We start from the raw sequence: 24,887 nt of genomic DNA, 5'->3' as shown, positions 1-24,887 counted from the left end.
GCTCCAAGAAGAAGAGATGGCGAGGGTGAATGACTTCAAATACTTGGGGTCAACAATACAGAGCAATGGAGAGTGTGGTAAAGAAGTGAAGAAATGGGTCCATACGGGTGGAACAGAAGGAAGGTGTCTGGTGTTCCATATGACAGAAGAGTATCCGCTAGGGTGAAGGGCGAAGTTTATAAAACAGCGGTGAGGCCGGCCAGGATGTTCACAGAGACTGTGGTACTAAAGAAACAACAGGAAGCAGAACTGGAGGTAGCAGAAATGAAGGTGCTGATGTTCTCGCTTGGAGTGAGCAGGTTGGATAGGATTAGAAATGAGCTCGTCGTGAACAGCCGAAGTTGGATGTTTTGGAGACAAGGCAAGAGAGAGCAGACTTCGATGGTTTGGACATGTTCAGAGACGAGAGAGTGAGTATATTGGGAGAACGGTGCTGAGGATGGCGCTGGCAGGCAAAAGAGTGAGAGGAAGACCAAAGAAACGGTTGATGGATGTTGTGAAGGCGGACATGAGGACAATGGGTGTTGGAGAAGAGGATGCACGAGATAGGCTTGGATGGAAAAAGATGACACACTGTTGCGACATCTAACTGGACAAGCCGAAAGTTGTCGTCCTGTTCCATGTACAGAAAAACACCCCCAAAGCATGATGCAACCACCCCCATGCTTCACAGTAGGGATGGTGTTCTTGGGATGGAACTCATCATTTGTCTTCCTCCAAACACTGTTTGTGGAATTATGACCAAAAAGTTACATTTTGGCCTCATCTGACCACAAAACATTCCCCCATGACTCCTCTTTATCATCCAAATGATCATTGGCAAACTTAAGACGGGCCTTGACATGCTGGTTTAAGCAGGGGAACCTTCCGTGTCATGTATGATTTCAAACCATGACGTCTTAGTGTATTCCCAACGGTTACCTTGGAACCGGTGGTCCCAGCTCTTTTCAGGTCATTGACCAAGTTCTGTCGTGTCGTCCTGGGCTGATTCCTTACCTTTCTAAGGATCATTGAGACCCCACAAGGTGATAACTTGCATGGGGCTCCACTCCGATTGAGGTTGACCATCATGTTTAGCTTCTTTCATTTTGTAACGATTGCTCCAACAGTGGACCTTTTTTCACCAAGCTGCTTGGCAATTTCTCTGTAGCCCTTTCCAGCTGTGTGGAGTTGTACAATTCTCTCTGGTGTCGTTGGACAGGTTTTTGGTCTTGCCCATGTTATAAGTTTGAGACTTACTGATTATATTGGGTGGACAGGTGTCTTTTTGGAGCTAACGACCTCACACAGGTGCATCTGATACAAGATAATACATGGAGTGAAGGTGGACTTTTAAAGGCGGACTAACAGATCTTTAAGGGTCAGAATTCTAGCTGATAGACAGGTATTCAAATAATGTGCAGCTCTATCACACAAATCGTGAAAAAAAATCATACATTGGTATATATATATATATATATATATATATATATATATATATATATACACACACACACACACACACACGTACTTACACTTCAGGAAAGAGACCTTTGTAAGCGATTAGCACTACACCAAATGAGTTAAGAAACATTTCCTGTGTTCTGGCTCAGGGCATTTGATGATCAAAATTTGATGATCATTTCAGTCATTTCATGTTTGGAAATAAAAAGCTTTTAACATTTAATGTCCAAGGTATGGAGAGAACAAGTTTGAAGTCAATTAGATGAAACACGGAGGATAGGTTTGCCAAAGTGTGACCTAAGTGAATGCACAGAATTATGCTAAAATTCTTCATTAAAAAAAAAATCCCTTCCTGTTCACTTTAGTATCTGGCTTCCATTGACTTTTTTTTGTATATCTCAGGAGGCGACACATGCCCCCCTTTTTCATAGACCTTGTCCAAACTCTCTACAGAGTGCTCTACAGGGGGTGTTACTGAGTGTTTTTTTATTTCATTTATTTGTATTTAAAATATGTACAACAATTCTGATTTATATGCAGTTTCTTTTGAATCTGTCACTATTTAGGCCCTCAAAAATGAGATTCATTCTGCGGAACAAAAATAATGAAAAAGAATGAATTAGTATTAGAATTTGGTTCCTTGGTGCGGTTCCTGTTCGGGTGTTCCTATTTACAACTATGATGTTCCACAGCTTAACTTAAAAATAATTGACCTAAGCTTAGACTTTTTAATTTGATTACCCCTTTTATTGTTGAAAGTCTGTAGTTGTGTTCTGCCCAGTTCTCAGTGATCTATCATGCTTGTTTGTGCAGCACATGTGGCCTTGCAGAGGAACTAGAAGAGAGTAAAGGACAACAAAAGACGATTCTTCCCAAGTCTGCATGTGGAAGTGTGAGTTCATTGTGATATGTTAAACATGTTTCTCACGCAATGGGTCCATACTCCATTTGTTTTTATTTTATATTGTACCATCATAGTGCTTCACTTTTTCACATTTTTTTTCAGTTTAACCCGTTAGGGGTAGCCACAGCGTGTCATCTTTTTCCATCTAAGCCTATCTTTTGCATCCTCCTCTCAAACACCTACTGTCCTCATGTCCTCCGTCACAACATCCATCAACCTTTTCTTTGGTTTTCCTTTTGCTCTTTTGCCTGCCAGCTCCATCCTCAGCACCCTTCTGCCAATATACTCACTCTCTCGCCTCTGAACATGTCCAAACCATCGAAGTCTGTTCTGTCCCTCTAATGAGCTGATTTCTCATCCTAGTCAGCCTGTTCACACCAAGTGAGAACCTCAACATCTTCATTTCTACAACCTCCAGTTCTGCTTCCTGTTTCTTCAGCGCCACCGTCTCTAATCCGTACATCATGGCCGGCCTCACCATTGTTTTATAAGCTTTGCCCGTCATCATAGCAGACACTCTTCTGTCACATAGAACACCAGACACCTTTCACCAACTGTTCCATCCCGCTTCGACCCGTTTCTTCACTTCCTTAGCACACGCACCATTGCTCTGTATGTTGACTCCAAGTATTTGAAGTCGTCCACCCTCGCTATCTCTTCTCCCTGGAGCTTCTCTCTTCCTCCTGCAGTCCTCTTATTCACGCACATAGAGTGAAAAAAATAATAATTTGATCACCCTGCTATATTGCAAGTTCTCTCACTTAGAAATCATGGAAGGGTCTGAAATTTTCATCATAGGTGCATGTCCACTTTGAGAGAGATAATCTCAAAAGAAAAATGCAGAAATCACAATGTATGATTTTTTTTTTAATGATTTATTTGTGTGATAATGCTGCAAATAAGTATTTGAACACCTGAGAAAACCAATGTTAATATTTGGTACAGTAGCCTTTGTTTGCAATCACAGAGGTCAGACGTTTCCTGTAGTTGTTCACCAGGTTTCCATAGCCACCTCGCCAAATTGCTTCCATACCTCCACTAGTATGTCATCGGGACCAACTGTCTTCCTATTTTTCATTCTATTCAGTGCCTTTCTAACTTCCCCCTTAGTAATCATTGCCATTTCCCAGTCATTCATGCTTGCTTCTTCTATTCTACCTTCTCTCCCATTTTCTTCATTCATCAAGTTCTCAAAGTACTCTTTCCATCTACTTAGCACACTACTGGCACCAGTAAACATATTTCCATTGCTATCCTTAAGCACTTTTACTTGCTGCACATCCTTCCCTCTATCCCTCTGTCTGGCCAACCTGTAGAGATCCTTTTGTCCTTCTTTCATATCCAACCTGTCGTCATCTGCCTCTTGTTTACCCTTCGCCACCTCTATTTTTGCCTTACGTCGCATCTCAATGTATTCCTTCCGCCTGTCTTTAGTCCTCTCCAAGTCCCACTTCTTCTTTGCTAATCTCTTTCCTTGGATGACTTCCTGTATTTTGGGGATCCACCACCAAGTCTCCTTCTCCCCTTTCCTACCAGAAGACACCCCAAGTACTCTCCTTTCTGCCTCTCTGAATACCTTGGCAGTAGTATTCCAGTCTTCTGGAAGCTCTTCCTGACCATCTAGATCCTGCCTCACTTCTTCCGGAAAGGCCACACAATGTTCTTCCTTTCTCAACTTCCAATACCTGACTGTCTGCTCTACCTTTGTCTTCTTAATCTTCCAACCCGCTGCCAGAGTCATCCGACACACCACCATCATATGCTGTTGAGCCAGACTCTCCCTTCCTATTACCTTACAGTCGGTAACCTTCAGATTACATCGTCTGCACGAAATATAATCCACCTGCGTGATTCTACCTCCACTCTTGTTGGTCACTGTATGTTCCTGCCTCTTCTGGAAATAATTGTTCCCTAGAGCCAATTCCATCCTTTTTGCGAAGTCCACCACCATCTGCCCCTCAAAGTTCCTTTGCTGAATGCCGTACTTACCCATACCTTTCATCGCCTCTGTTTCCTTCGTCAACTTGTCCATCGAAATCTGCAGCAATCACAACTCTCTCTCTCTCTGGGATGGTCAGGACTACTTCGCCAACTTCCTTCCAGAATTTCTCTTTCAACTCAAGGTCACATCCTACCTGTGAGACATTCTTAGCCAGCTCTTCTTTTAAAATAACCCCTACTCCGTTTCTCTTCCCATCTACTCCATGATGAAATAATTTAAACCTCGCACCTAAACCTTACTCCCTTTACACTTGCTCTCTTGGATCCACAATATATCAACTTTTCTCCTAATCATCATGTCAAATCACGCTTCAGCTTTTCCTGTCATTGTCCCTCCTTTCAAAGACCCTACACCCAGCTGTATGGTCTGTTCATTCCTCTTCTTCTGCCGACTAAGTCGTTTTCCTCCTCTTTTTTTTACTTTGACCCACATTATCTGAATTTCTACCTACACCTTGCAGATTAACATTTCCGGGGGCGGGCATAGGAAGCCCAGGCCATAACCTAACCGTTCTGGAATTCGTATGATGAATGCTCATATATTTTTGGAACAGTTTTAGGCAGGATGCCATTCCTGACGCAACCCTCTGCATTTATCCGGGCTTGGGACGGGCCAACAAGGTAGCATAATAACGGGCTGCAGATAATCAAAAAGAAGAAGCAATCAAATAAACAAAGTCAGCACATAAGATACACAATTCACATACTTCCTAATCTATGTTAAAGTTTGGGTCAAATGAGAGCAATCACATAAACACAGTCAGCACATAAGGTACACAAACCATATACTACCTGTGTGAAAAGGATATGGTGATTTAAAGGATATGAGGATGGATGCGATTCAAATCACAATGGCTCTCACTCTCGTAGTTGAAGGTTGAGTCCACATTCAATGTTTTTAGCAAGCTAAGCTAAGGAATACTAGGCCGATAAGCATGTTTAAGTTGCTGTTAAATATTAGAAAACAGATGCGATTTTTGTTAGCGATCTAGGCTAGGCTAACATGGGCTGAGCAGCTTCAACGCGAATGATACAGCTTCAATTTTGGAACTACGACTGTACAGATGGTGATTATAGTCCACTGAAGTCGTCACCAGAAGCGTCCCACGTCGTGATAAATTCAATGAACGATTTACTCTCAGCACACAATTTAATCACTGTTCACTTAAATATCTCCCCTGAATGACTCACTCATTGGTTCCTCAAATCACATGTTCACTGCATGAATCCCTCCTCAGTTCTTAAGTAGACCAATTCACTGAATGAATCACTCTTCAGTTCTTCAGTTCCTCAGTACAAAAACATTCACGGCATAAACCGCTCTTCAGTTCTTAAGTACAACAACTCATTCCACAAATCACTCTTCACTTCCAGAACCCTTCATCAATTCAGTTTCCACTCCAAGCCGACTCACTCTCTTCATGATGGTCAAGCTAAAAAAACGAATCATTTCATGAACTGTTTCGGTTCAGTTCGTTGACTAAAAACATTTGTTCTTCCGAATAAAACGGTCAAAAACGAAACAACACTGATAGCGTATGTCAGAGCACAAACCAAGCATGAAGTCAAAGGAAGTGTCTGTGGACCTGCGAGACGGGAGTGTCTCAATAGTTTCAATGAATACGGTGGCCTCCATTATCCAAAATAGGAAAAAGATCCATATCACCAGGACTCTTCCGAGAGCAGGTCGCCTGTGTAAACTGAGTAATCAGGGGAGAAAGGCATTTGTCAGGGAGAAAACTAAAAACCTCCGCTATGATTATTTATTAAAAAATGGATTTAGGATTTAGATTTAGGCAGAGCCCGATAGGATGACCTGGGTCCCCTTTCCCATGGGCTCACCACCTGTGAGAGGAACCTGAGGGGTCAAGTACAATGTGAGCTGGCTGGTAGACGAAGGCGGGACCTTGGCAATTCAATCTCTGACTATAGAAACTGGCTCTAGGGATGTGGAATGTCAATAACCCTAATAACGGAACAGTCAACTGGTCACCACCAGGGGAGAGATGCCAGTTTGCCAAGGCAGGCCCAAACGTATTGTGAGGGTCTGCTGGGAATGGCTGGCAGATTCCCCTGTCAGAAGGAATTTCAACTCCCACCTCCAAAAGAACTTTGCTCAAGTCCCAGAGGAGGCGGGGGACATTGAATCCGAGTGGATGTTGTTCCGCGCCTCCATTGCTGAGGCGGCCATAAGGCATTTCTGGCCTCTGGGACTCCCGAGGCGGCTGATAGGTATCCGGTGGACAAGCGGAATGCAGCTTCGGTGGTCACTGAGGCAAAAACCCGGCTGTGGGAGGAGTACAGTGAGGCCATGGAGAATGACTTCAGGATGGCTTCGAGGAAGTTCTGGTCCACCGTCCGGCATCTCAGGAGGGGGAAGCAGTGCACCGTCAACACTGTGTATAGTGGGGATGGGGCACTGCTGACCTCAACTCGGGATGTTGTGAGTCGGTGGAGAGAATATTTTGAAGACCTCCTCAATTCCACCAACATGCCTTCCCATGAGGAAACTGAGTCTGGGTACTCTGAGGCAGGCTCTTCTATCTCTCGGGTTGAGGCCACCAACGTGGTTAAAAAGCTCCTTGGTGGCAGGGCCCCGGGGGTGGATGAGATTCGCCCGGAATTCCTAAAGGCTCTGGATGTTGTGGGGCTGTCCTGGTTAACACGCCTCTGTAACATCGCGTGGACATCTGGGACAGTACCTTTGGATTGGCAGACTGGTGTGGTGTTCACCCTTCTTGAACTTTCGAGGGATCACACTCCTCAGCCTCCATGAAGGTCTATTCGGGGGTATTGGAGAGGAGTGTCCGTCGGGAAGTCCAGTCTCGTATTCAGGAGGAGCAATATGGTTTTCATCCTGGCCGTGGAACAGTGGACCAGCTCTACACCTCGGAAGGATCCTCAAGGGTGCATGGGAGTTCGCCAACCAGTCTACCTGGTTTTGTGGACTTGGAGAAGGCATTTGACAGTGTCACTCGGGAAGTCCTGTGGGGGGTTCTTCGGGAGTATGGGGTACGGAATCCCGATACAAGCTGTTTGGTCCCTGTACGACTGCTGTCAGAGTTTGGTCAGCATTGCTGTCAATACGTCGAACTCGTTTCCGATGAGAGTTGGACTCCGGCAAGGCTGCCCTTTGTCACCGATTTTGTTCATAGGGTTAGAATTCTCCCCACAGCTGAGGGTGAGAGGCTGTCCGGTTTGGTGGCCTCAGCATTGCATCTCTGGTCTTTGCAGATGATGTGGTTCTGTTGGCTTCATCAAGCCGTGATCTCCAGCTCTCACTGGAGTGATTCGCAGCCGAGTGTGAAGCAGCTAGGATGAGAATCAGCACCTCCAAATCCGAGACTATGGTCCTCAGTCGGAAAAGGGTGGCGTGCCCTCTCCAGGTCGGGAATGAGATCCTTCCCCAAGTGGAGGAGTTCAAGTATCTTGGGGTCTTATTCACGAGTGAGGGAAGAATGGCGCGGGAGATCGACAGACGGATCGGTGCATTGTCTACAGTGATGTGGACTTTGTATCGGTCCTTTGTGGTAAAGAGGGAACTAAGTCGAAAGGTGAAGCTCTCAATTTACTAGTCGATCTACGTTCCTATCCTCACCTATGGGTGTGAGCTGTGGGTCGTGACCAATAGAACAAGATCCTTGATACAAGCGGCCGAAATGAGTTTCCTGCAGGGTGTCCAGGCTCTCCCTTAGAGATAGGTTGAGAAGCTCGGTCATCCGGGAGGTTTTCAGTGTCGAGCTGCTACTCCTCTGCATTGAGAGGAGCCAGATGAGGTGGCTGGAGCATCTGATTCGGATGCCTCCCGGACGCCTCCCTGGTGAGGTCTTCCGGGCATGTCCCACCGGAAAGAGAGACCCCGCGGACGACCCAGGCCATGCTGGAGAGAAAATGTCTCTTCGTTGGCTTGGGAATGCCTCAGGATCCCTCCGGAAGAGCTAGAAGAAGTGGCTGGGGAAAGGGAAATCTAGGTATCCCTGCTGAAGCAACTTTGCCCGTGACCCGACCCGGAAAAGCGGTAGATAATGGATGGATGGATGGATGGACAAACATATAGATTAACATTTCCACAAAGACAAAAAAAAAAAAATAAATGCAGTGTACTCTTGTCCATCTCTCAAAAATAACAACAGGATGGAAGTGGTACGTAGTTATTTCCGCCTACAATTCCCTAAACAGTTGTCGAGAAGCAGTTATAGACCAGAAAATAAGAAAATATTCTCATATGACAATTTTCCAGAATGGGAATTTGTTTGAACAAGCATTGATTGGAGAAATGCTGCTTTTAACAGGAACAATAATAAAAACAATTCTTTATTTTGAAAAATCCGAGTGTAAATGGCAAAAACATGATCTGATTTGGAGAAATATTAGTCTTTATCATTTTTAAAATCGCTCTTACTCGTGTTGTGGAAAATGCAGTCATTGCTGATCCTGTTGCCTGAATTGGAGATAGTCAACCTCAAGTACTCCTGGGTGCTTTGTCATGCACTGCAGTGGATGGTCTGGATGATCTTCTTCTTCTTCTTTTCCTTTCGGCTTGTCCCGTTAGGGGTCGCCACAGCGTGTCATCTTTTGCCATCTTAGCCTATCTCCTGCATCTTCCTCTCTAACCCCAACTGCCCTCATGTCTTCCCTCACCACATCCATAAACCTTCTCTTTGGTCTTCCTCTCGCTCTTTTGCCTGGCAGCTCCATCCTCAGCATCCTTCTACCAATATACTCACTCTCTCGCCTCTGAACATGTCCAAACCATCGAAGTCTGCTCTCTCGAATCTTGTCTCCAAAACATCCAGCTTTGGCCGTCCCTCGAATGAGCTCATTTCTAATCCTATCCAACCTGGTCACTCCGAGCGAGAACCTCAACATCTTCATTTCTGCCACCTCCAGTTCAGCTTCCTGTTGTTTCTTCAGTGCCACCGTCTCTAATCCGTACATCATGGCCGGCCTCACCACTGTTTTGTAAACTTTGCCCTTCATCCTAGCAGACACTCTTCTGTCACATAACACACCAGACACCTTTCGCCAGCTGTTCCAACCTGCTTGGACCCGTTTCTTCACTTCCTGACCACACTCTCCATTGCTCTGTATTGTTGACCCCAAGTATTGGAAGTCGTCCACCCTCGCTATCTCTTCTCCCTGTAGCCTCACTCTTCCCCCTCTACTTTTCTCATTCACGCACATATATTCTGTTTTACTTAGGCTAATCTTCATTCCTCTCCTTTCCAGTGCATGTCTCCATCTTTCCAATTGTTCCTCTGCATGCTCCCTGCTTTCACTGCATATGACAATATCATCTGCGAACATCATGGTCCAAGGGGATTCCAGTCTAACCTCATCTGTCAGCCTATCCATTACCACTGCAAACAGGAAGGGGCTCAGAGCTGATCCCTGATGCAGTCCCACCTCCACCTTAAATTCCTCTGTCACACCTAAGGCACACCTCACCATTGTTCTGCTACCATCATACATGTCCTGTACTATTTTAACATACTTCTCTGCCACACCAGACTTACGCATGCAGTACCACAGTTCCTCTCTTGGTACTCTGTCATAGGCTTTCTCTAGATCCACAAAGACACAATGTAGCTCCTTCTGACCTTCTCTGTACTTTTCCACGAGCATCCTCAAGGCAAATAATGCATCTGTGGTACTCTTTCTAGGCATGAAACCATACTGTTGCTCGCAGATACTTACTTCTGTCCTGAGTCTAGCCTCCACTACTCTTTCCCATAACTTCATTGTGTGGCTCATCAACTTTATTCCTCTATAGTTCCCACAGCTCTGAACATCCCCTTTGTTGTTAAAAATGGGAACTAGAACACTTTTCCTCCATTCTTCAGGCATCTTTTCGCCCGCTAGTATTCTGTTGAATAAGTTGGTCAAAAACTCCACAGCCATCTCTCCAAATTGCTTCCATACCTCTACCGGTATGTCATCAGGACCAACTGCCTTTCCATTTTTCATCCTTTGTAGTGCCTTTCTGACTTCCCCCTTAGTAATCATTTCCACTTCCTGGTCCTTCACTCTTGCCTCTTCAACTCTTCCTTCTCTCTCATTTTCTTCATTCATCAACTTCTCAAAGTATTCTTTCCATCTATTTAGTACACTACCGGCACCAGTCAACACATTTCCATCTCTATCCTTAATCACCCCTACCTGCTGCACATCCTTCCCATCTCTATCCCTCTGTCTGGCCAACCTGTAGAGATCCTTTTCTCCTTCTTTCGTGTCCAACCTGGTGTACATGTCTTCATATGCCTCTTGTTTAGCCTTTGCCACCTCTACCTTTGCCCTACGTCGCATCTCGATGTACTCCTTTCGCCTCTCCTCAGTCCTCTCAGTATCCCACTTCTTCTTCGCTAATCTCTTTCCTTGTATGACTCCCTGTATTTTGGGGTTCCACCACCAAGTCTCCTTCTCCCCTTTCCTACCAGATGACACACCAAGTACTCTCCTGCCTGTCTCTCTGATCACCTTGGCTGTCGTCGTCCAGTCTTCCGGGAGCTTCGGTTGTCCATCGAGAGCCTGTCTCACCTCTTTCCGGAAGGCCGCACAACATTCTTCCTTTCTCAGCTTCCACCACATGGTTCTCTGCTCTACCTTTGTCTTCTTAATCTTCCTACCCACCACCAGAATCATCCTACATACTACCATCCTATGCTGTCGAGCTACACTCTCCCCTACCACTACTTTACAGTCAGTAACCTCCTTCAGATTACATCGTCTGCACAAAATATAATCTACCTGCGTGGTTCTACCTCCGCTCTTGTAGGTCACTATATGTTCCTCCCTCTTCTGGATGTGGATGGTCTGGATAATCTGCCATTTTCTGGTTAATATGTTGACTCTCATGGAAACAAAAACATTCTTCTGTTGTTTCCATGGGTCTACAGCATTTACATGCACACCTGTGGATATGATGAAAAAAATTGTAAAATCTGTTCACATTCACAAACTTCTACAGCTCAAAGACCCATATCAGTCCAGTATACAGAACCATTCACTCCATTTACATATTTCTACTTTAAGTATTTAGTGTCCAAACAAAACCACAAGATACCGGTGTACTGCTTTCAGTATAAAATTTAGTGTTTTTGCTCATGACAACTTGAGAAAATTGTGACTAAATTGGGGGTGGACGGTTCTGGGTACTGTCTGGTTATAGCATCAGTTCACCACGTGAAAATATATTTAGGGAGAAAAAACCCAAAAGTTATGGCCTTATCAAATTAATGTGACAATTTAAATGGATTTCGTTCATTCAAATCTGTATTTGTGAAAATATTCCAATTTAGACTAAATACACGGTGTTTGCATAATTTTAAAACAAGACCGAAATCTTAATATATTCATTCAGGATAGAAAAGCCATTTTTATTTATCAGTTTATGGCTAAATAAAAAAACAACAACTTCACAAATGCTTACCAGTAAGTGTTTCTAAAGCAAAGCATGTCCTATTTCGTCTGCATTTGAACGTGCTAAACTGAATTTTGACGCCCTTGTGGTCATGGCACATAGAAACAAACTACAATTCACACTCCCAATCATACCCCAGGGCAGTTTAGAGTCTCCAGTTAATCCATGTTTTTGAGATGTGGGAGGAAATCGGAGTACCCAGGGAAAACCCTCACTAACACTGGGAGAACATGCTAACCCCGCACATGCGGGGAACTGAACTGTGAGGCAGGCCCTCAACCAGTCGTCCACCATGCCGCCATGTCAGGGAATGTTCAAGATCTTTAGTATGTGTACTTGGTCGATACAAGACCTTTGAAGCTGTGGGCAAATTAGTAAATACAAGCAGTTCTGTGGCTTTTCAGGGCTTGATCGCTTGATGAATGGGGACTGCCAACAGTCAGCCAGCGCATACACACTCAAGCTCAAATGAGTACTTGAGTGTTAAGTGTCTGTTTAATGTTGATTTGAGATATGACTGTTTTTTATGAATTAGTTCTTGATTATTAAAAGGTTTGTGAGTCAGACGTGCATAAGCACTTAATTGTGAATGAGTTCCTGTGATTAAAAAAATATATAGCGGATCCTCGGAGTTTAAACATAATTCGTTCTTGTGAAGTGTTCAAAGTTGGATTTGTCCAACCCCCAAAATGTTTTTCCGTAGGAAATACTGTAAATGAGTTTAATCCGTTCCCAGCCTTCAAATAGTAAATTCCAATTTCAATTTTGAGTTCTTTAAAAACGTGAACAACCTGCAATCAAACAATAAAAATGCATCTATTTAAAGCAGCTTGATTGTGTAGGATTTCACATTTGGGTCGCGGTGTGTTGCCATCAGTGGATGGCTGTGGAGGGAGGAAAGGAGAAAGTTTTACGTCAAACTCAGTCCATGATTTACTGGGCAGTAGATTTTCCATTTCTTTTATTATCTGTGGCCTTTGCTTTGTAATGCTGGTCAGTCCTTTGGCAAGACCAGGTGTCTTTTATAGCATTTTTATTCTTTAGGATAGTCCAAATAGTCAACCTTTGCCATACAATACTATTTAGCAAGAGCCATAACATACACACCCCAATTTTCTCCTAAATGATTATTACCTTCCTTAAATTCACTGTGGTTCACTGAACTTTTCTTTTCTTTTGCTGCTGGTAGCACCACCCTTTTTCTTTGGGCCCATGGCAAAAACAGTACTGGATTTATTTTATTTTTTTTTTAAATCTTGAAGCACTCACAAATGTGTGTCCTCACCCTATGATTGCATCCTTAACTCCAAGTGGGGTCTGGCTTGTCTCTGCACCGCTCTCTGCGCATTTGGCATTGCTCGGTTCAACATGGCTCAGCGTTCACCAATAGGTTCAGCTTTTCTTGTGTGATTGGAGCCCAAAATTGGGTTGAACAGTCATTTTTTTTCCCTGATTTTTACGTCAGAGTCAGATTTGTACGACCCCCTAGTCATTCGAACACTGAGGTTCCACTGTAATTGAAAAAATAGATTGTCACAATTATTTGAAATGTGTCTTGCCTCTCATTTGCTCTTGCAGTGTTACCTTGGGGATGCATTTCGATGTGCCAGCTGTCCATACCTGGGGATGCCAGCATTCAAACCAGGAGAGAAAATTGTTTTGGAAAACAACACACTGGCAGATGCATGAGACTCAAATTGTCACAGACCCAACTCAACACTACCACATCATTCCAATGATTCACAATGCCCCCCTCCCTCCAACTAATTGGTTCTCCTCTCAACTTGACAGAAAGCTAAGTTTCCGTTTGTTCCAACTGAACTTATTTTGATTATTTCCTCAGTGGGCTAAACAAATCAGATTACAAAGGACTGGTTGAATTAAAAGGACTGTTTTGTCTATTCATTTGTGCAAATATTGAGTTGGCAGGAAGATCTAAGATGCCATGAGGAGAATTTTTTTTTGCAGTAAAGAGCAGTGAGAACTCAAATATCGACAAATGTGTAACAAATTACCAATTTACAATTAAAATTCATATTCATTAAAACAAATCTAAATATTTTTACACCTCATTTCTTTGTCAGCCTGGATGTAATCTCATAGAAAGACTTTACCAGTCGACAAATTTTCCACAGCAAAACTCATTGTGTTCCATAATAAAAAGGTTGCTTTCATCAATGAACCCGAGGGACCTTATTGAAGCCATTTTGTGGACATTTAAACCGAGTCACGAGAAGTGTAATTTCTTAGGATCTGCTCACATATTTTTTTTAACTTTTAAAAAAGTTTACACAAGTTTTATTTATAGTGTGCCCTTGCCCATTTGCGGTTCACCATTTGCGGATTTTGATTTTTTTTTTTTCTCATAATGTACCATATTTTCACCACCACAAGGTGCACTTTGAAGTCTTAAATTCCCTTCTAAATCGACAGGGTGCCTTATATGCATACTGTATTTCAAAATCTGTAAATGTTACGTGACTAGTTCAATGAAATCTACCTGAACACACTGGTTACATTGTTAACATGCATACTAACTTGTTCTAGCATGTTAGTAAGCTACTATATGATGCTGCTCACGAGAGTAAGGAACAATTCCAATTTTACATTTGTGAGCAGATGAATCTACATTACCCCACACAAACTAAAATTATTACACTCAGCAAAAAGAATCACATAACTAGCAAATAATAAAACAAATGACTCGAGAAATAATCGAAACAAAACATGCACTTTGCAGGCTATTTACATGCTCCCAGTGTCAGGTTTGTGCAGCCTGTGGCAGTCAGAGACTGCTTCAGTGACGTGATCAGTGATGCGGCCTGCGATGAGAGCCAGGCTCACGCATCCCTGAACATTTAAAGTATAATTTCTCAAGGAAGGAAGAGAAGAGGAACTTTTGCTCGCGTGGAGAACACGGGATGTGTCTCTCTCACCATTCTGCCCACATCTCCACAAATCTTCATTTTCATTCCTTAGTGCGGTCTGCGACGCAACAGAGCAAACATGACAAAGTATGACTTGATAAACAAAGCAAGCCATTGTAAGTCTTTGCGATGTCTTTACCATCTTCTCAAGATCGTCAGTCTTTATATTGACTGCTGCATCACTGTCTGGTTTTTCCATGGCACCCAATGTGCCTCTTGATTGCCTCACATTGTTTAAGCACATAATAGCAAAGGTTTCCACTGCACCCAATGTGCCTCTTCACAGTGTTAAAGTTAAAAAATGAGAGGAATTATGAGAACTTTATATCCAATTAATCCAACACCCGGCATTTTTCATTGTTTATTATTTGCTCATTTTCTATTCTGTTTGGTGTGGTGTGATAATTTTAGTTTCAATGTGACACCGTGAGTGTGAACAACATCTTCAGTAATGACTTTCCTACACAGGCAGTGTGTGGGGGGGCAATGTAAGTTTCTTCTGCTTCCAATGGACCTTTCTGACCTGTCAATCACTCGTACAATAATAGTCAGTCAGATAGCCGCATTGTCTTAACCCCTGGCATGACCCGCCCCTCTTGTAGTCATGTCCCACCAGCAATCCTGTTTATCGGTCGCGTGCACTTGGAAAAATTAATGTTACGAACAAAATGGTCCTTAGATGTGCTTGGGGAGCGTACAATTCTGATGAAAGGTATCCTGCTGGCTTACAAGGGGCCCGGTTGATTGATTTTCCAAAGCCTAAAACACAGGTGAGGCAGTGTCTACGATGGATTAAGGCTCGCGGAAAAGCGCACGTACAACTAAGTGTAGACACTATCAATAAACACAAGGCTGTATGTTCGAAGGTACGTGAGGGAGAAGTATCTTCTCTGAGTTTGATTTCATTATTATCAGTTCTTTATACATTCCAGGAGAACAACTTTCACTTTGTTAGTGTATCACTGACCTGCTGAATGAAGTGTGTTGTGTTTTATGCTGAAGAGTCTGGTTAGTGTTACGTAAATGCGCCATGTCATGCAAGAGAAATGTTTATTTGCCTATTTGTATCGCATCGGACTTTTAAAACAGGGCACTGGGTAACATTACGAGCCAAGTCAAATGAATACATCCACTCACTGACAGACTACAATGATATTACTCGTGAGCTTTCCAAGTAAAAAGTACTCACCCTGCTTTACATGCGCAGTACGATTCCACAATTTTATCCTGTTGGATTTCAATATGAATTTTGTGAGGCGTCAAACTTTTTTGCATCGATCAACGTTTCGCTGTAACTCTGACATTGCGTCCTGCTCCGTCCAAAACCTTAATTCTGTGTACATATCCTCGCGGGAAAAAGTTGAGACCTCTCTCTAAAACTGTCTTGGACAAGTCTGATGCATTTGGCGAAAAACATACCCGAATCAGTGATGAAAGTCCTCCGGAATTACGGATTTTAAAATTTTCATGAAAATTGCTCTGGAAAATTGAGGAAGAATTGCCGAAAATTAATCTGGATCTGAGTTGACAACATTGAACGAACATGCGTTTGAGTTCGTTGTTTTCTTTTCACAAGCGTAGCCATGTTGAGGCACGAACACTCATAACAGTTACGCACCTCCCCTCACAAGACGTCGCTTATTTTGTGTGGTTTTGACATTAAGTCACGTGTTTATTTCATAAACGTTGTCAACTAAACCAGCCTGCTCCAAAACAACCGGTATTAACCCGGAAACAGGAAATGCAAGTTAACCGTACTGAGCATATACGGAGCATGTGCGAAAGCGCAAGTTCCGAAATGCTTCACGTAACGCAAGCGCATTTACGTCGAAAGTCAAAAACATCATGGGGCATGTCAAAGAACATTCAGTTACACCAGGGGGGCTCATTGTGTCGATCGCGAGTCAATGTGACGGCGTAAAAAAAAAAAAAAAAAAAAAACAGACTATCATCCACCTCGTCGCTTGATTAAATTGTGGCCAATATGTCAAGCGCATGCACATAAAAGCGCGTTCTAGCAAGCCGGCCTCCTATTTACGGCAGTCCCATGCCGCTGGTCGACTTCCGGCGCGACGCCACTCCGAGTCTCCAGCATGGGAACGGCAGCCCCCAGTGACAGCGCAGGAGGTCGTGGTCTTTGCTTACAAGTTCGAGCTGACAGAGCCCCAGCTGGAGGTCCTTAGCTAGGGACTCACCTTCGTCCCAGCGCTGGGCGCGGTCAAAGACCGGCGATCCTTACTCAAATTGGACATACAAAATTAATACAGGAAACTGAAATTGGCCACTCATTACGAAAACATAGCCCCCCATGTAGGGTAAGTCGTATTGGACGCCCCCATTAGAGGCTCTTCCGCAATTCATCCACACACACATTCAATATTTCTACCTCACACCACTCGCCACCAAACACGACTCCTACCTCAGAGACACGGACCAATTTTCAGAGAAAGTCAACAAGTTTACACACCTTGATAACAATGTGCTCTTCTTTAGCAGGGACGTGGACAAATTACACACTGATATCCCCATCGACGAGGGGCACCAGTGCGTGAGGAGGATCTTCCGAAGGCAACCGGACTCTAGGAGGCCGGATGAGGAGTTATTGAAACTCCTCATGATGAATTTGGACTAAAAACAATGTCGTATTTAAGAAACAATTCCTTACAGATAGGAGACTGTACTGACAAGCCGGGCGGGAGACGGACAGGGCCGTAGGCCCTAAACACAAGTCGGTCGGTGAAAAGGAGGAGACGCCCCCAAGCACCGGAGGCCCTCAAAACCCTACCACGAACCTGAACCAAGTTAGTACACACCACCACACGCCTTCTACTAACCTAACCCCAAACCCTTTCCTACCCTAAACATAAGGAAGACGACACAAACAATCCTACAACCTCACCCAAACCCTCCCCGAACCACAACATAGACCCAGGAGGGAGACCAGGAACTGAACCCTAAACCCCAACAACCCCCCCCCCCACACACACACACACGGACACCTTTCCAGCCCTAACCCGAAATCGCCCCTCCGCGTGCACGGGGGGAGGGGTAAAGCGAAATCTCACGTCGTCTTTGTCTTACAGGCCCGAACGGAGACATCTCCTGGGGGCCAGTGAATCACAGACCTTGAGGCCAGGGAGACAGACTAAATTGCATATATGTGTATAAAAGGGTCGATGTGTACATGCATGTGTTCTTGGTTATGTAATATTTTTTTTTTTTTTTTTGGGTATGCATGTAGGGGAATTTACATTTATGGTAGCATGTGGGTTTATATATGTGTATGTTGATACACGAGTGTACATGTTTAATGATACTGGAATTACATTAACGAGGTACTTGATTAGGGGTAGTATTACACTATTAGGAGTTATATATAGGGGATAAGTTTCCTTTTCTGGGGACCATAATGATTTATTGACAGGGACAATGACACCCGATATATTATGTATAGAACCATGTGATGTGTTAAACAATGACGACCGAGTTGCAATCAATGTATATAGTGACAGGAAATATAGTGAATAAGATTTCTTTTTTTCCACAGAGGGCGATGGCCATAATAGTTACTGGATAAGTTTTCTTTCGGGGGTCGAATGGACTCCCTGTTACTCATACGTGTTTGTGCGGCAAAACGACAACACAGGAGTTATTTAGACTGCCAGGGTCTTAAACATTATTTGTACATTGTTTAAAATATTGGATATGTCGTAGGAGTGCTTCCGACGGGATGCCGTGATTTCCTTGCCCCGTTTAGGACCTACAGTGGGGTATGTCTACACTCGCGCCTGCGGTGAAAAAGCGACGCTTCGGGGCTGGCAGTACCTCTGCAGACCCACCAGATGGCGACTGTGCGACGGATGCCGAGCAGGACGAGAGGGGAAGATCTACGTCAGGAGGGGCAAGGACACCAACGACCCGTGCCCAGCTTCCTGTCTGGATGACCCGACCGGAACAATGCGCCGGACGACTGTAACCCACGACGCAGAGAACCAAGAGGGGCCACCTCTCGGACTTTGGGACTGCGCAGATCGAAATTCGACAACCCGCGAAAGGGAGGGGCACGGGGCAGGTATACCTACGACGCAGGGACTTGCGAGGGCAAGTCTAACGGGCGCACATGCACCTGCGAGGAGGTACTTCTCTGCTGCAAAGGGTTTTTGGGCCTCGGATACAAAAAGCAACTCCGCGTTAGGAGCAGCCACCGGGTGCATGTAAGTCGGTGGACCGGAATCCGGCCACCCGCCCTGATTTGTGTTGAACATGATTAGCAATATCGATGTTTAGAAAGTTAGCAGTGTGCTTCCGTATTGATAAAGGCTAAGCATATAGCCTAAACGTCGACGTATAGCACACATATAACGCGTTGGCTAACATACACAGACTGATTTCACTGTTAGAAACCTGATGTAAAGTTTGTATATTTTGGAAACAAGTGTGTATATATAAAACAATGGTTGTTCATGAAGACAAGAAACGTTCTTGTACACTTTATTAGGACACCTGAACTGTACAGAATAGACTTTGTAAAATAGGCACAACAGGTGCCTTTATAAAAAACATAAAAATACATTCCACCGCTTGCCGAACACGAGGAAAACGGGAAGATGGAGGGGTATTGTGAGGATGACGAGGACTGGGCGGACGCCCGGTACAGGAGGCGCCGCAGGCCTACACGTGGCTTCTGGGGGCGCGATGGCGTGGCACAAGGGGGTCGATGTCCGCAGGCCCGTGCACTGTGCTCTCGTCAGGGATACTGGGGCGCACGTCCTCGGGACCTCCGGGGGGGGGCGCGCAATACAAAAAAACCTAACCAGCCAGTGCCGCTGGTCGACTTCTGGCGCTACGCCACTCTGCGTCACCAGCACGCGAACGGCAGGCCCCAGTGACAGCGCAGGAGGTCGTGGTCCTTGCTGACAAGTTCGAGCTGACAGAGCCCCAGCTGGAGGTCCTCGGCAAGGGACTCACCTTCGTCCCAGCGCTGGGCGCGGTCAAAGACCGGCGATCCTTACTCAAATTGGACAAACAAAATTAATACAGGAAACTGAAATTGGCCACTCATTACGAAAACATAGATTAGGAGGGAGACACGACGGAGCCCCCCATGTCGGGCAAGTCGGATTGGACGCCCCCATTTGAGGGTCTTCCGCAATTCATCCACACACCCATTCAATATTTCCACCTCACACCACTCGCCACCAAACACGACTCCTACCTCAGAGACACGTACCAATTTTCAGAGAAAGTCAAAAAGTTTACACACCTTGATAAAAATGTGCTCTTCTTTAGCAGGGACGTGGACAATTTGCACACCTATATCCCCATCGACGAGGGCCTCCACACACCAATATCCCCATCGACGAGGGCCTACAGTGCGTGAGGAGGATCTTCCGAAGGCAACCGGACTCTAGGAGGCCGGATGAGGAGTTATTGAAACTCCCCATGATGAATTTGGACTAAAAACGATGTCGTATTTAACAAACAATTCCTTACAGATAGGAGACTGTACTGACCAAGTGCCTCGGCAGACCTTCGGGCTACCACAGGTACCGAGACGACATTCGGGGACTCTGGACGAGGAGCCGGGACCAATTCGAACACTTTGTACAGGTACTCAACACACACTACCCAAACACTTCATGATACATGGGTGGGACCTACTGACGTTTACGGGACTGCAAAAGAACATGACGTGGACCGACGTTCGGAGAAAATTGACAGTAAAAAAAGTAGATCGGAGACTGGGGACGATAGAACCGTGGGGTCTGAACTCGCACAGGCGGACGCCCCGCGAATCGGGGCCGGAACAAGCCGGGCGGGAGACGGACAGGGCCATAGGCCCTAAACACAAGTCGGTCGGTGAAAAGGAGGAGACGCCCCCAAGCACTGGAGGCCCTCAAAATCCTACCACGAACCTGAACCAAGTTAGTACACACCACCACACACCTTCTACTAACCTAACCCCAAACCCTTTCCTACCCTAAACATAAGGAAGACGACACAAACAATCCTACAACCTCACCCAAACCCTCCCCGAACCACAACATAGACCCAGCAGGGAGACCAGGAACTTAACCCTAAACCCTAACACCCCCCCCCCCCACACACACACACACACACACACACACACCTTTCCAGTCCTAACCTGAAATCGCCCCTCCGCGTGCACGGGGGGAGGGGGAAAGCAAAATCTCACTACAGGCCCGAACGGAGACATCTCCTGGGGGCCAGTGAATCACAGACCTTGAGGCCAGGGAGACAGACTAAATTGCATATATGTGTATAAAAGGGTCGATGTGTACATGCATGTGTTCTTGGTCATGTAAATAGATATATATATGTATATATTTGGGTATGCATGTAGGGAAATTTACATTTATGGTAGCATGTAAGTTTATATATGTGTATGTTGATACACGAGTGTACATGTTTAATGACACTGGAATTACATGTACGAGGTACTTGATTAGGGGTAGTATTACACTATTAGGAGTTATATATAGGGGATAAGTTTCCTTTCCTGGAGACCATAATGATATATTGACAGAGACAATGACAACCTTTATGTTATGTATAGAACCATGTTATGTGTTAAACAATGAGGACCAAGTTGCAATCAATGTATATAGTTACAGGAAATATAGTGAATAAGATTTCTTTTTTTCCACAGAGGGCGATGGCCCGAATAGTTATTGGATAAGTTTTCTTTCGGGGGTCGAATGGACTCCCTGTTACTCATACGTGTTTGTGCGGCAAAACGACAATACAGGAGTTATTTAGACTGCCAGGGTCTTAAACATTATTTGTACATTGTTTAAAATATTGGATATGTCGTAGGAATGCTTCCGACGGGATGCCGTGATTTCCTTGCCCCGTTTAGGACCTACAGTGGGGTATGTCTACACTCGCACCTGCGGTGAAAAAGCGACGCTTCGGGGCTGGCAGTACCTCTGCAGACCCACCAGATGTCGACTGTGCGACGGATGCCGAGCAGGACGAGAGGGGAAGATCTACGTCAGGAGGGGCAAGGACACCAACGACCCGTGCCCAGCTTCCTGTCTGGATGACCCGACCGGAACAATGCGCCGGACACTGTAACCCACGACGCAGAGAACCAAGAGAGGGCACCTCTCGGACTTTGGGACTGCGCAGATCGAAATTCGACAACCCGCGAAAGGGAGGGGCACAGGGCAGGTATACCTACGACGCAGGGACTTGCGAGGGCAAGTCTAACAGGCGCACATGCACCTGCGAGGAGGTACTTCTCTGCTGCAAAGGGTTTTTGGGCCTCGGATACAAAAAGGAACTCCGCGTTAGGAGCAGCCACCGGGTGCATGTAAGTCGGTGGACCGGAATCCGGCCACCCGCCCTGATTTGTGTTTAACATGATTAGCAATATCGATGTTTAGAAAGTTAGCAGTGTGCTTCCGTATTGATAAAGGCTAATCATATAGCCTAAACGTCGACGTATAGCACACATATAACGCGTTGGCTAACATACACAGACTGATTTCACTGTTAGAAACCTGATGTAAAGTTTGTATATTTTGGAAACAAGTGTGTATATATCGCTTGCCGAACACGAGGAAAACGGGAAGATGGAGGGGTATTGGGAGGATGACGAGGACTGGGAGGACGCCCGGTACAGGAGGCGCCGCAGGCCTACACGTGGCTTCTGGGGGCGCGATGGCGTGGCACAAGCGGGTCGATGTCCGCAGGCCCGTGCACTATGCTCTCGTCGGGGATACTGGGGCGCACGTCCTCGGGACCTCCGGGGGGGGGCGCGCAATACAAAAAAACCTAACCAGCCAGTGCCGCTGGTCGACTTCCGGCGCTACGCCACTCTGCATCACCAGCACGCGAACGGCAGCCCCTAGTGACAGCGCAGGAGGTCGTGGTCCTTGCTGACAAGTTCGAGCTGACAGAGCCCCAGCTGGAGGTCCTCGGCAAGGGACTCACCTTCGTCCCAGCGCTGGGCGCGGTCAAAGACCGGCGATCCTTACTCAAATTGGACAAACAAAATTAATACAGGAAACTGAAATTGGCCACTCATTACGAAAACATAGATTAGGAGGGAGACACGACGGAGCCCCCCATGTCGGGCAAGTCGGATTGGACGCCCCCATTAGAGGCTCTTCCGCAATTCATCCACACACGCATTCAATATTTCTACCTCACACCACTCGCCACCAAACACGACTCCTACCTCAGAGACACGTACCAATTTTCAGAGAAAGTCAAAAAGTTTACACACCTTGATAAAAATTTGCTCTTCTTTAGCAGGGACGTGGACAATTTGCACACCGATATCCCCATCGATGAGGGCCTCCACACACCGATATCCCCATCGACGAGGGCCTACAGTGCGTGAGGAGGATCTTCCGAAGGCAACCGGTCTCTAGGAGGCCGGATGAGGAGTTATTGAAACTCCTCATGATGAATTTGGACTAAAAACGATGTCGTATTTAACAAACAATTCCTTACAGATAGGAGACTGTACTGACCAAGTGCCTCGGCAGACCTTCGGAATACCACAGATACCTAGACGACATTCGGGGACTCTGGACGAGGAGCCGGGACCAATTCGAACACTTTGTACAAGTACTCAACACACACTACCCAAACACTTCATGATACATGGGTGGGACCTACTGACGTTTACGGGACTGCAAAAGAAAATGACTTTGACTGACGTTCAGAGAAAATTGACAGTAAAAAAAGTGGATCGGAGACTGGGGACGATAGAACCGTGGGGTCTGAACTCGCACAGGCGGACGCCCCGCGAATCGGGGCCGGGACAAGCCGGGCGGGAGACGGACAGGGCCATAGGCCCTAAACACAAAGTCGGTCGGTGAAAAGGAGGAGACGCCCCCAAGCACTGGAGGCCCTCAAAATCCTACCACGAACCTGAACCAAGTTAGTACACACCACCACACACCTTCTACTAACCTAACCCCAAACCCTTTCCTACCCTAAACATAAGGAAGACGACACAAACAATCCTACAACCTCACCCAAACCCTCCCCGAACCACAACATAGATCCAGGAGGGAGACCAGGAACTTAACCCCAAACCCTAACACCCCCCCCCCCCACACACACACACACACACACACACACACACCTTTCCAGTCCTAACCCGAAATCGCCCCTCCGCGTGCACGGGGGGAGGGGGAAAGCGAAATCTCACGTCTTCTTTGTCTTACAGGCCCGAACGGAGACATCTCCTGGGGGCCAGTGAATCACAGACCTTGAGGCCAGGGAGACAGACTAAATTGCATATATGTGTATAAAAGGGTCGATGTGTACATGCATGTGTTCTTGGTTATGTAAATAGATATATATATGTATATATTTGGGTATGCATGTAGGGGAATTTACATTTATGGTAGCATGTGAGTTTATATATGTGTATGTTGATACACGAGTGTACATGTTTAATGACACTGGAATTACATGTACGAGGTACTTGATTAGGGGTAGGATTGCACTATTAGGAGTTATATATAGGGGATAAGTTTCCTTTTCCGGGGACCATAATGATATATTGACAGAGACAATGACAACCTTTATGTTATGTATAAAACCATGTTATGTGTTAAACAATGAGGACCGAGTTGCAAAAAATGTTATATAGTTACAGGAAATATCGTGAATAAGATTTCTTTTTTTTCCACAGAGGGCGATGGCCCGAATAGTTATTGGATAAGTTTTCTTTCGGGGGTCGAATGGACCCATGTTACTCATTCGTGTTTGTGCGGCAAAACGACAACACAGGAGTTATTTAGACAGCCAGGGTCTTAAACATCATTTGTACATTGTTTAAAATATTGTATATGTCGTAGGAGTGCTTCCCAGGAACTGAACCCTAAACCCTAACACCCCCCTCCACCACCACCAACGCAGACACACACCTTTCCAGCCCTAACCCAAAATAGCCCCTCCGCGCGCACGGGGGGAGGGCGAAAGCGAAATCTCACGTCTTCGTTGTCTGACAGGCCCGAACTCCTGGGGGCCAGTGAATCACAGACCTTGAGGCCAGGGAGACAGCCTAAATTACATATATGTGTATAAAAGGGTCTATGTGTACATGCATGTGTTCTTGGTTATATATATATATATATATATATATATATATATATATATATATATTTGGGTACGCATGTCGGGGAATTTACATTTATGGTAGCAT

At 45.4% G+C, this 24,887-nt stretch overlaps 1 protein-coding gene across 6 annotated transcripts in view; it reads left to right on the top strand.

Annotated features, from left to right (window-relative positions):
* ciapin1 (cytokine induced apoptosis inhibitor 1) overlaps positions 1-13,966 on the top strand; it is a 61,953-nt gene extending 47,987 nt beyond the window's left edge. For 2 of the 6 annotated variants that reach the window (XM_061823632.1, XM_061823633.1), the window contains 2 exons: positions 2,257-2,335; positions 13,347-13,952. In XM_061823632.1, coding sequence (XP_061679616.1) covers positions 2,257-2,335; positions 13,347-13,457 — 190 coding nt within the window. In that variant the 3' untranslated portion in view covers positions 13,458-13,952. Of the gene's footprint in view, positions 1-2,256; positions 2,336-13,346 lie in introns of all 6 variants that reach the window. The other 4 variants (XM_061823631.1, XM_061823630.1, XM_061823634.1 and 1 more) reach the window with 4 other exon arrangements.
* The last annotated feature ends 10,921 nt before the right edge of the window (positions 13,967-24,887 follow it).

This window comes from Syngnathoides biaculeatus, chromosome 6 (assembly GCF_019802595.1).
Source record: "Syngnathoides biaculeatus isolate LvHL_M chromosome 6, ASM1980259v1, whole genome shotgun sequence".
Taxonomy (NCBI): Eukaryota; Metazoa; Chordata; class Actinopteri; order Syngnathiformes; family Syngnathidae; genus Syngnathoides; species Syngnathoides biaculeatus.
Note: the sequence above shows the minus strand (reverse complement) of the source record. Positions and strands in the feature narration are given on the sequence as shown.